Source organism: Alnus glutinosa, chromosome 11 (genome assembly GCF_958979055.1).
Source record: "Alnus glutinosa chromosome 11, dhAlnGlut1.1, whole genome shotgun sequence".
In the NCBI taxonomy this organism is placed as follows: domain Eukaryota; kingdom Viridiplantae; phylum Streptophyta; class Magnoliopsida; order Fagales; family Betulaceae; genus Alnus; species Alnus glutinosa.
The window spans coordinates 20,536,268-20,549,475 of NC_084896.1; the positions used below are offsets into that span (position 1 = coordinate 20,536,268).

Sequence of the window (13,208 nt, forward strand, 5' to 3'; positions counted from 1 at the left end):
TTTTTCATTCTTGCAGGCACTTTTGTGGGAATCCACCATAGCCGGGCATTAGAGTTTGTTGGTAGCCCGAATTTACCGTTGAATGTTTCCGAATTTTGGTATCCGATCACCGGATTCCAGCGCCAGTGACTGCCATTGGAGTTTGACAAAACAGGTCAGAAGTCGGCCGATGCCGAAATCTGGCATTGGCCTGCAGGAATCCGGCGATGTCCAATACCATCACTGGATTTCGGCAACTAAATTCTAGCGAAACTGGCTTGAATCTGATTAGTATGGCTAGAAAATGACCAGTTTACCGAAATCCGGCTATATAGTGTAAGATTTTGGTTAGTTTAGCCAAAATTCGGCCAACCCAAATTTCAGCGAAACTGACCAGAATCCAACTATATTGTTGGCATTTCCTGTCACCAAATAGTATAGATCACATCTAAAAGTCAAGGATACATCAAAAGCTTAGAAATGTCATATAGTCATAAGAATGTAATTATGTAGTGTTTTGGTATTGTCTTTACAATTTATGATTTAGTTATTTTCCGCTGAAAGTTAAGACCAAGACATTATAGTAACACCTCATGGTATTTATGGATTGCGAAACACAAATTAAAGGGGTTTAAAATTTTGGGGTACTGTTACATATGACTTCACTAAGGCACAAATAACTTGCTATCTTGAAGGAGTTAAATCACAAAATAAAAGAGGGAATTGGTGGGGTATAAAGAATTTTTAATGACCATTTGATGTACTGGGTTATAAATTTTTCATAATAATTAAATAGAGTAATGCTAAAAAGCATACCCCCCATCCTACTGAGCTGACTTGGTAGTGGCCATCAACCTTTAGATGAGCTATTGCTTAAAAAACATAAAAATTGAAGGATTGATCATGTGTATTGTCAAGTCAGCTTAGTGGGATGAGGAATGATTTTAGCATTTCCTTAATAAATTTCGTAACAAATAAATTTATGAAATCTTTAATTATTAATTATTAAAATACAGCAACTACTTTGTTATCAAAATAAATCAATACATAAATTGGAGAGAGGAGGGGGGAGAACTCAAAAATGGGGACCAGTCCCTTACATTTATCTTTTAATAATAATGGTAGACAAAGTAGAAATAGATCGAGGAAAGTCATTGAGCAGGAAAATGAACTTCTTGAATAATTTAATTAAGTTTGATTGAAGGTGTCATTAGTGGAGAAATTTTGCATCTTAAGAACAAACCTATACAAATTGGTATGATCCTACTTTTCTCATATTGTGATGGCAGATACGTACGTAGACCATGTGACTTTGTTGAGTCAATCTGTTGATAAAACAAATGTACATCCAAGGCACTTTAGCATGTTAAAGCATTTTCAAAATTAATATATATATATATATATATATATATATATATATATATATATTTTGTGTTTCAGAAATGTTTTCGAAAAAATGTATTAAAGAGCATGAAATGAAGTTTTTATTTTATTTTAATGAACAAAGTAGAATCTCTTCATTGAAAACAATACTAATCCCAGAAAAGAATCAAGGGAGAGGAACTTTTCCTAAGTACAACATACAAAATGAACTAGATATCTCTTCAAGCCATACAGAATCTATTTCATTAGTAGAGGCCTCCTAAGCTAAACAATGAGCATCATTATTAGCCTCTCTACCCACATGGACCATGGAAGCATATCTTAAACCTTGTAGCTCTGCTTTTATCCCTTCAACAAAATGGCCCGCAGTATTTAGATTTAGGGTTACATAATTTACATCATCAACCACTTGTTTTGCATCCCCTTCTAAAATTACCTCAAAAAAACTTGCTGCCTTACTAAACAGAACAGCCTCTAAAGCCGCCATAGCTTCTACAACTTTGGGTGTCACCACAACGGATTTTGTAACAGCCCTTGCACCCAAAAAATTGCCATTGTTGTCTCTAGCCACAATACCAATTTCAATATATTTCTTTTTAGCATTTACTAAGGCATCCCAATTTACTTTAATAAAACCCAAAGGTGGAGGTTTCCAACTCATAGAAGGCCTGGTAGAACTCGGCACCCCATTTATATTGACCTGTTCATCCTCACATCTGTTATACCTGTGGTACTCTTCTATAGATGCTACTGCTTCATTAAAAACCACCTGAGGGTGGGTGAAGAATGATTCAAAAATAAGCTTGTTTCTCCTCAACAAAATCTCGTGAGAGAACACATCCATTAAACCCATATCTTCGGTATTTAACCGATCCAAGCAAAACTCCACCAACTACATTAAAGTATCCCCCAAGAAGGCACTTTTTTGGAAGATCATTGAGCCCCCTCCCCACACGTCTTGAATAGTCGGACAATTCCACAGAGGATGAAGTCTAGACTCCATCTCTCTACAGCAGCAAGGGCAAATGTTGCCCCTCACAATTTTCCTCCTAAACATATTACATTTAGTAGGAAGCAGGTCATTACAAGCATGCCACATGAAAATCTTAACTGTATTTGGAACCCCAGACTCCAAAGAGCAGACCCGACACTGTGACCATTGCCTTCCTTGGATGTACTTCCATTGTTACATTCCTTTATATCCATGCCCATGTGGTAGGCCCTCCGTACTGAGAAGACACCATTTGTGATGCCTCGTCAGACAAGCTTGTCTGGTGGTAGTGTAGGACATAAGGGAATGGAAGCAATAAGCTTAGCCTCTTCCGGACTGAAAATTGCAGTTATTACTCCAGCCTTCCACCCATGCAACTCTGAGTCAATAAGTACCAAGACTGTAGAGTCTTTAGGAATAACCCTTGGAGGGGACTGCACTAAATATGATATGGGCGTTGGTAGCTAGCCACCTATCCTGCCATATTTTAATATGCTTTCCATCTCCAATTCTCCCCATCAATCCTTCTTGTAACAACTCCTTGGCCGAAAACAAGCTTCTCCACACAAAGGAAGGCCGATTTCCCAATTCACATGACAAAAATGAGCCATGTGGGAAATATTTGGCTTCGAGTACCAGAGCAACAAGGGAGTGTGGATCCTGTACAATCCTCCATCCTTGAGTACTTGAAAATAGTTACACATGAGAAAAAGAGAAAGTGTAGTTGGCATTTACAAGGACTAACACAATTTAAGCATTGAAAGTAATGTTTAGGTGTACGTATGTACTTATGTGTATACTTTAGTATGGTGCGAAGCACCAGACGCGCACGCGCATGTGGCAGTGGGCTGTAGAGCGCTAGTGGTGCCTTGATGGCGCACTTGGCATGAAGCATCGGAGCTTGGAGCAATCTAATCACGACCATTCAATTTTGGATGATCATGATCATTCAATCTAGTGGTTTGATATAGACAATAGGATTCTTCTTAGATAGATCTAGTGGTTATATTTACTGGACCATCTCTAAAGTAAACTATAAGGTCAAATCACCTTTGATCTAACAATTGAGATTAAATAATAAAGATTTAATGATTATTATTAAATAATCATTGATAGTTATTTGATTTGATGGTAAGAACTAAGTGTCTGTTAAAATAGCTGTTTATGACTATTACTTTAGCTGTTATGGATGGTTGGATTATCAATTAATAATAACTACTATTCAACACAATACAGAACTAACTACTATCCAGTTATTAAAAAGATAACAATTTTTCTTTCATCTTCCGTTCTTTTTTCTGATACCTTATATATTTAAATTTTGAGTCTTTGTCTCTTGCTATAGTATAAAATCTGAGAGTATTCTGGTTTATTTTTCATTTGTGCAAAACACAATTAAACAAATAGAGGATTCTAAGCTTCATTATATCTTAGAGAAATATTTGTTGTAACCCTTCGCATACCATTTCTAACAGAGCAAATAATTTTTTAAGGAAAACGACATTGTAACGCACCTGAGAAGCATTTCATTTTTTATTTTTTTTTGCTTTCTTTTACTTTTATCTAACAATCTTAAGAAATTATTTTTTGCTTCAATGGCATGCAAGTGAACCTTCTAAAATAAGGAGCAAAAGAATGAGAAAAGAAAAATCTTTTGGACCAGATTTCATTGTATATTTGGTTGGAGGATCTAGAGATTCATCTTGTAAACAAAAGATGATCTTACCTAATATAAAATTGGATCCTTTGACATATGAAGAGGCTATGAAGTTTCATGATTCTGCATTTTGGAGAGAAGCCATTAATGATGAAATGGATTCTTTAATAGGCAATAACACATACATGGATTTTAGTAGACTTACCCCCTGGTTCCACTCCTATTGGTTGTAAGATTGAAGGTAGATGGAATCATAGAAAAATTCAAAGCAAGGTTAGTTGCTAAAGGTTTTAAGTAAAAAAGAAGGTTTGGATTATTTTGATATTTATACTCCTGTTTCTAGGATTGCTACTATTAGAATGTTAATTGCTTTAGCATCTATTTATAAATTTGATATTCATTAAATGGATGTTAAAACTGCATTTTTAAATGGCGAGCTTGAAGAAGAAATTTATATGTATCAACCAGAGGGATTTGTTTTGCCTAATCAAGAACTTAAAGTTTGTAAATTTGTTAAATATCTCAATAGTCTTAAACAAGCTTCTAAACAATAGCATGAAAAATTTGATCAAGCTGTGATCGTAAATGGTTTTAAAATCCATAATGTTGATAAATGTGTTTATAGTAAGTTTTATAAAAGTTATTATATGTTTATATGTTGATGACATTTCAATTTTTGGTACTGATTATGATAGCATTGTTAATGCTAAGAATTTTTTGTCTTCTAATTTTGACATGAAAGATTTGGGTGTTGATGTGATACTTGATATTAAAATTATAAGAAATAATGGAAGTTTAATTTTTACTTAATCGCATTATGTTGAAAAGGTTCGTAAAAGGTTTAATGAGTTTGATTGTAAATATGTGACTACACCTTTTGATGCTAGCATGAAACTATATCTTAATACTGGTAGAGTTGTAGACTAATTAGAATTTGCTAGAGTTATTGGTTGCTTGATGTATGCAATGACATGTACTAGACTTGATATTGCATATGTAGTTGGTAAAATGAGTAGATATAATAGTAACCCTAGTTATATTCATTGGATTGTTGTACAAAGGATTCTTAAATATTTAAAGAAAACCATTAATTATGGAATATGGTACAACCGATATCCTACAATATTGGAAGGATATACGGATGCAAGTTGGATCACGGATAATGATGATCACAAATGAACCAGTGGGTGGATATTCATCCTTGGTGGAGGAGCTATCTCCTAGAGTTCTAAGAAACATACCCTTATCACAGATTCTACCATGGCAACAGAGTTTGTGGAATTGGCTTCTTGTAATAAAGAAGCGGAATAGTTAAAGAATTTATTAATGAAAATTTCTTTGTGGCCTAAATCTACGCCTCCTATTTCTTTATATTGTGATAGTTAGGCAACACTGTCACAGGCTTATAGTTATATTTATAATGGCAAATCAAAGCATATTGGTTTAAGGCATAGTTATGTAAGGCAATTACTTACTGATGGAGTAATTACAATTGATTTTTTGTGAGGCCTGTTCAATATTTGACAAATTCATTGACTGAAGGACCTGAAGGGATTTGGTGTGGAAAACATCAAAAGAGATTGGATTAAAGCCTTTAGATCACCAATAGTGGAAACTCAACTCAACACTTGAATTATCAAGATCTTGGGTTTAATGAGCTAAAGTACACTATATGTTGTGATCGCAAGCACCTTATATTGTATTAATTTTTAAACTAATAAACCTTCTCACGGTTAAGGTGCATATAACAGTGGAGGTTGTGTTTTTTGTACTTAATAGGCTTATAACATATTTCTGTTGAAGTGTATTAGTTACAGGGCACTTTTAATAAGCTTACCTATATGAGTGTCGGAGGTGGTGCTGCCTTCTATGAGAGTAAGATTTTTTCTCTAGAGCGCTAATGAAACTAGGATATTGACACAAAGCCAATCCATGTGTCGGCTTCTAGAACTACGTACCTAAAGAGAAGAAAAAGCATGTGTGAGATGTGTCCAGCTAGTCAAATAGGATAGCTGGTTCAAAGCTTGTCTACCATGGTATTCTAATTAGTTCTGGCATATTATTACTAAGCAAAGGTTCAAGACACCTTCATTTATGCATGCTTTTTTCTATAATAGTCAAAATGTGTTTTGTTTTTGAAAATGGTGGGGATTGTTAAAGCATTTTTAAAATTAATATGTATATATATTTATTTTGTGTTTTGAGAATGTTTTAGAAAGAATGTATTAAAGAGTATTAAATGAAGATAACCCCACATGAGAAAAAGAAAAAAAGTGTAGTTAACAGCATTTATAAAGCGTAACACAGCAGGCACTACAGCTATACATTTGGATCTAGTACATCTTCCTTTAGAAATAGTCTTAGGGATCGAATAAGTGTGCAATTATATGAAGTGGAGCTGTGATTAATTAATGGAGCATCATGACTGCCATTAGATTAGTGAAATATAATACATTGCCACTTCAAGACATATATAACTCCTGACCATCTTTGTTTATGTGGCAATTTCGATTTTTTTTTTTTTTTTTTTTAATTTTTTTTAAAAAAATTTAAAGCTAGCTAGGGGGCCTACCTTGTAACATGTATAAAATGATCAAAAGTTATGTCTTAAAATGACAAAAAATCATATGTCTAAATTAATACGTGAAAATATCATACTTCGTGGATCAAGAATTACATGAAAGTATTCCTTTCTATGAGAGAGAGAGTTGTATTGCTTAATTGCTAAAGTATATATAATTAACACGCAATTTACATTTTTTTCTTTTCCAAATAGCTTATAATTAGGTTCACGTTGAGCTTAACATACACACAATTTCCTTAACTGTAAAAGAGTTGAAGCGTGGATTCTTTGCATTGGGATAAACTTCCAAATCGATCTTTCTTGGATATAACAAATGTCACATCTCCTTTATTTCTCAAAGTCGACTTTTCTTGGTGAGAATTAGGGTTGGCAATTTTTGACATGACCTGTGAACCCGGCACAAACACGACACGAAAATACAGGGTTTGGGTTTGGGGTAATCGGGTTCGGATCATAATCAAGTGAACCCGATTATAACACGATTATAACCGTGTCTGGCGGGTCAACCCACGGGTTGACCCACCAACACGATTAAAACCTGTTTACTTAAAAATAAAAAAATAAAAAAAAAATCGCAAAAAACGTAGCCGCATCACATTTCTTTTTCAGTTTTCACGTTCACGCCTCCTTCAGTCCTTCTTTCATAGTTTCACGCCAAATACATCCAAGGCTTCTGGTGGCGATCAGGCGGACTAAGAGGTGCTTAGCCAAATACATCCGTAAGTGGATTCGCCCGGAGGAGTCGTCAGCTCTCGTGGTTGTGCCGAGGCCTGGCTATGGACGAGATGGAAGGGAGCGATGTTGAAGAAGAACAAAAGATTGATGATGGCGACAACAACGACGAAGCAAGGGAGGTTGTTGCTCACAAGTGGGAGTCCTCGTGTTGATAAATAATGGGAGTCCTCGTGTTGATAATTATTTGAGCTCTGTGGTGTATGATGTCTAGAAGGAGGAAAAGATGGAAAGCAGTGATGATGGGTACTGGTTGACCGGAGTGGAGGAGATCAGGTGGGATACTCTGTTTTAGGATTTGAAACCCACTTGAACTTTCTTATTGATGTAAAATTCAATTTTTTGGGTGGCACCCGTAATTAAATTTTCCGTTGTTTTTTTCTAATCTTTGAAGTTAATTTTAATGGTGAGAGATGGGTTTTTTTGGGTTCTTCCACCATAGGGTTTTGAATCTTTTGACTGTGTGTTTCAGAAGAATTGTGTGTAAACGGGTTACCTAGGTCGTGTTCGGGTTTTGAAGATTCAACCCGATTAATAATCGGGTCGGGTTTGTGTTGAACCCGATTGTGTAATCGGGTTGACACGAACCCGACTCGTCAACCCGAATTGCCAAGCCTAGTCAGAATAGAAAGTGGATATGTGCACGGAAATTCCTCACCACTTTCATGATCACAACCTTATATAAAATATAATTTGATTTTTTTTTTTTTTTAAAGTACAACAGGATAAAATAAAAATTAAGGAACTTTAAAAGGGAAGGAGGAATTCATTCCAAAACATGGTGGAATGGTTCCAGACAGCAAAGAACAAGAAGAGGTGATCATAATGTAACTAAAGAAAATTTAGTTGCGGTCCAATTAGCCACATGGTGAGCACAGAAGTTTATACTTCGGTTAATAAAACTAGCTAACCAACTAGTTGAAGATGGGATGGTGGAAAAGAAATTCGAGAGAATAGACGAGATACGCCAATCATAAGTGATTATCGGATTGTTGATGGGAAGGTTGACTGTGAGAGAATCTCCTTAAAAAATAACATGAGACAGCTGTATTGAAAAGCAGAGTTGAGCAGCAAGAAGGGCAGCAGTAACTTCTCCATACAAGGGCGTGCATGGTGGACTAAGTTTAGTAATACACTTGAGAATAAATCCATTTTCACACGAAAAACAATTTGGTAGAATATTTTGTTTTTAATTTGGAGACTGACGAACCATGTGTTCTGAAATTTGAATAACTTAAACAGTTCAAGTAAACTTACTTCGCAAGTGAAATTAGTTCACCTTCATAAGGGCGTTCATTTGGTTTTTTTTATTTTATTATTATTTTTTTTTATATATATTAAAAAAAAATTGTAGGATTTGAATAATTTGAAATGTGGTGGAAAGTATTTACCTATGACGTAGCAATAGGGCATAGAGGAATTGCTCTAGCTTGTTTATTGGGGCAAGTCAAGTAAGCTTCCACATTAATTTTTGCTTTTCGTCTCTTAATTTTTTTACTTTATTTTAATGTATAGAAAAGTTTAAATGCTATGGGTATTTGAGGCGGTTTCCACGCGGCAATTGAATGCAAGCATGCAACCCTTAAATACAGAATAAGTCCTCTCAAGAACCATTTTATGGTTCAGATTAGATTTTAAAAGTGCTATATCTCTTAAAACTTTTAGATAACATGACAATTTTGCAGCTAAAATATACATTATTAGATGCGATAAAATCTAATCTGAAATATGTAATCATATTAGAAATTATTCTTTGTAACAAATTTAAATTCCTCTATTTTTTATTTTTTTTTGGGTATTGAGAAGAGGGGGAGATGGGGGTGGGGGAGAACTCAAAAATGGGGACCATTCCCTTACATTTATCTTTCATTGAAAGTGGTAGCAGGCAAACTAGAAGTGCAGGAAACTCATTGAGTAGCAAACTGAACTTCAATTGAATAAATTTATAGGAGCTTTTAAGTTTGATTCAAGGTGTAAGCCATTAGTGGAGAAAGTTTTGCTTCTAGAAGAAACCTTTACAAATTGGTATGATCCTACTTTTCTCATATTGTGAGGGCATATAGGTAGACTGGTAGAACATGTGACTGTGTTGGCAAAACAAACATCCAAGGCACTTCAGCAGTAAATAAAATGAACTTCGGCACACTCCCTTTGATGATTCCAAATTTTTCAAAAGAGGTGACAGTCAAGAGGTGATCCAAAAACGTGTTTTTTTTTTTTTTTTCCATGGTCACAATGTTAGGCCATCGATCATTAATATAATATCCAAGGCCTTTGAAAAGTTAGGTTTCTTATAATAATACCCGAAGGAAACTAGAAAAAATTTAGCATGCCTTTGAAAACTTCATATGTTTGCTAAATACCGTACCAGACGAACTTTCCTAGCAATTAAGCAGCAACTACTTAATATATGTCGTGTGTGACTCACTTTTCTTCACATCAATGTTTTTAGCGTCCCTTTAAACCTCCAAAACTGCCATTGCATGCATTCCCTTCCCATTCCCAATATGGATCTCAGCAACCTTAGAACTCTTTGGTTTCTCTCAATGGTTCCTTGTTGCTTACTCTTCCATCTTCCTTTACATCATGCTCTATCATTCAAGTACCCTAATTTTACCGATAGCAGCAGGCTGATATTCAGTGGCACTGCCGCCATCCAAAATGGAGCTCTATCCCTCACCAGTAACCCCAATAACAATACCGCAGCCGGCCGAGCTGTATATTTTGAACAGCTTCATCTTTATGACCCGATTACAGGTAATTCCACGGACTTCACTACTAAATTTTCATTTAAAATATCAACTGTTACTTCACCAGGTCAAGATGGGCTCGCCTTTTTCCTTGCTCCCAACGGTTCTCTTCTCCCGGATGATGCATCAGGAGGATGCCTTGCCCTTTTTAGAAAGTGTGACAATTTCACCATCCCAAGAAAAGAATTAGTTGCTGTCGAGTTCGACACCTTTAAGAATACATGGGATGAAACCGATGAACATGTCGGTATCAACATCAATTCCATCAAATCAGAATCGACAGGAAATTTGAGCCGAAGTATGAAAAATGGAATAAGAGTAGATGCAATAATCCGTTACAATTCTAAAGCCAATGATTTAAACGTATACTGGTCTTTCCCTGACGACCCATTTGCCAGCCTTTCACATCATGTTAACCTGAAAGCATTTTTGCCGGAATGGGTATCCATTGGCTTTGCGGCGGGATCAGCCTATTACTTTGAGACGCATGAAATCCTTACATGGGAATTTACAACGGAGTTATTACCAGTTCCAGAGACTCCGGACAGTCCTAGTAGTACTTCTTTTAGTGCTGGATTAATTGTCGCTTGTGTAATTGGTGGGTTACTTTTAGCCTGTGGAATAGTTTGGGTGTTGGTGTTCGTTTGGAGAAAAAGGACTAAAGGAAAGGGAAAAGAGGGTGTAAAGAATGTTGATCCCATGGAACGAGAGATTGAACATACAGGACCTAAGAGGTTCTCTTATGATGAGCTTGTTCGTGCCACAAACGACTTTGCAGAAGAAGGCAAACTTGGTGAAGGAGGTTTTGGAGGTGTTTACAAAGGTTTCTTGAGTGATCTGCAGCAGTTTGTCGCAGTGAAAAAGGTTTCTAGACCGTCTGATCAGGGAAAGAAGGCGTACACAACAGAGATAAAAATTATTAGTGTATTGAGACATAAAAACATGGTACAACTCATTGGTTGGTGCCATGAAAAGGGTGCTCTCCTTCTTGTTTATGAGTTCATGCCTAATGGTAGCCTTGATTTTCACCTTTTTGGAGGTAGAACGCTTCTTAATTGGGAAGTTAGGTATAAGATAGCCCTTGGTCTTGCCTCTGCATTGCTTTATCTGCACGAAGAATCTGGACAATATGTGGTGCATAGGGATATCAAATCCAGCAACATAATGTTGGATTCAGATTTCAATGCCAAGCTTGGGGACTTTGGTCTAGCGAGGCTGATGGATGAAGAGGCCGGCGTGAAGACAACAGGGCTAGCTGGAACATGGGGTTACATAGCACCGGAATATGCAAGCACCGGCAAGGCCACCAAGGTACGTACCACTTATTTTTAACAGCTTCAACTTATAGGAATTGATGTTTTCAATGTATACCCTTGTATAATTGATATACAATTTGATTGCGTGGCACTAAAAATTAGTCGTGATTAACTAGCTGATTTTTTCTGCTATATCATCCAATTGAATAGAAGTCTACTAAATAGTATTAGTTTTAGACGATTGTTACATATTCAATGTATTATGCTTCACTTATTAATGCGAATAACTCACACGTAAGAGGGATTGTTAGAATATAAAAATTAGAAAAATGCTATATACAGGAAAAATATATACTTTCTGTTCACAAAAGTTGATGTGGCATGGTCCCCATATAGTATTTTGTGGATGAAAATAGGTTTTTTGGTTGTGAAGACTTTTGGTGAATAGAAGGTAAATACTTGTCTTTTGTATAGCATTAATTTCTTTTACTTTTATATTCTAATACTTAGTTTAATTAACGTATGGGCTCAATCTTCTCATTAATAGGTGTAGCCTAACAAGTGCAAGGATCCGTTTGGATTTACGATTTTAAAAAGTGCAATTTAAAATAATGATTTTAAAATGTGCGATTTGAAAAATGTGATTTTTAAAAATGTAATTAAGCGTTCGACAAAATCGTAGTTTAACCTTTAAAATTTTGCATTTTAAAAAAAGCACCATCTAATTACCTGCGATTTCAAATCGCAATTTTTAAAAACACAGTTCTCAAACGATTTATTAATTGAGATGACAGGTGAATGAAGGAAACAGAGTTGGTACTCAAGATCAGTGCTTTGATACATTAATGTTAAGTTACCACTTATTTTAAAAAATTAAACTTAATTTTATATTGTAATAGGGATCAGATGTGTTCAGCTTCGGTGTAGTGGTGCTGGAAATAGCATGCGGAAGAAGATCAACGGAAGCCAAATACGAGGGGCCACACGTTCCAATTGCTGGCTGGGTTTGGGAGGCATATGGAAATGAAAGGCTTCAGAAAGCAGTTGACAGTAAATTGTTGGAGTTTGACATGAAACAGATGGAGTGTATGATGATTGTTGGACTCTGGTGCGCCCACCCGGATCAGAGTCTGAGGCCATCCATAAGGCAAGCCATACAGGTTCTCAATTTTGATGCACCATTACCAAATCTTCCCAAGAAGATGCCTGTTGCCAACTACAATGTACCTGTCGACGTCCGTCTAGAAAGCACGGATTCGGCGCCGGCCACGATGTCTTTGTCATCCATTAACATCGGCCGTTAAAGTAGTCTGCAAACTCATTTTATCAAGGATGTCTCTTTTTCATGGTTGTATGTTAAAATCATGCTCTGGTCTCGACTTTTAGATTATATGTTTCCCTGTAATAATGTCGGCACAAGTATGCATGATACCATTGGATTTTGTTTCCCAAAATACTTCTTTCGAGCGTTTTGATATGTATATTTTATTATTGATGGAACATCCTTATAAGTCCTTTCCCATCAGTCATACATAAAATAACGAGGAGACCATGCATCAGCACGTGTCTCCCAGGGAAAAAAATTTAACTAAGAGAGAGTCGATCGTGTCGGAATCCTTTGAAACCTATTTCTTACCGGCCAGTTCAGGAATATGCAGTGAGTAGATAATCTTAGACCTTTTATTTTTATTTATTATTTTTTTTTAAGTCTCATTGACCTTTTGATAACGTAAAAAAATGACATTAGTCAAACCAAGGTAACAGTTATCCCTGTTCGTGAAGAGTACACTAAAAAAAATAAAGATTTATAATAGTATATATATAGCTTTAATAGTGTTGTTTATGGGTAAAAAAATGACATTATTTAATATTTTGT

At 35.7% G+C, this 13,208-nt stretch overlaps 2 protein-coding genes across 2 annotated transcripts; one reads left to right on the plus strand and one right to left on the minus strand.

Annotated features, from left to right (window-relative positions):
* Nucleotides 1–1,621: 1,621 nt before the first annotated feature.
* Nucleotides 1,622–2,215, minus strand: LOC133881207 (uncharacterized). The gene has a single exon (XM_062320149.1). It carries the CDS (start codon nt 2,213–2,215, stop codon nt 1,622–1,624), a length of 594 nt encoding a protein of 197 aa, XP_062176133.1.
* A 7,488-nt stretch (nt 2,216–9,703) lies between these two features.
* Nucleotides 9,704–12,779, plus strand: LOC133882386 (L-type lectin-domain containing receptor kinase IX.1-like). Its single transcript, XM_062321540.1, has 2 exons — nt 9,704–11,387; nt 12,232–12,779. Exons 1-2 carry the CDS (start codon nt 9,810–9,812, stop codon nt 12,634–12,636), a joined length of 1,983 nt encoding a protein of 660 aa, XP_062177524.1. The 5' UTR covers nt 9,704–9,809; the 3' UTR covers nt 12,637–12,779.
* Nucleotides 12,780–13,208: the final 429 nt, after the last annotated feature.

Excerpts from the sequence above, each read along its gene's own strand:
- LOC133881207 (XM_062320149.1), bottom strand. The coding sequence starts at position 2,215 with ATGGGTTTAATGGATGTGTTCTCTCACGAGATTTTGTTGAGGAGAAAC.
- LOC133882386 (XM_062321540.1), top strand. The coding sequence starts at position 9,810 with ATGCATTCCCTTCCCATTCCCAATATGGATCTCAGCAACCTTAGAACT. Across the intron at positions 11,388-12,231 it reads GCACCGGCAAGGCCACCAAG|GGATCAGATGTGTTCAGCTT; the intron begins GTACGTACCACT and ends ATATTGTAATAG.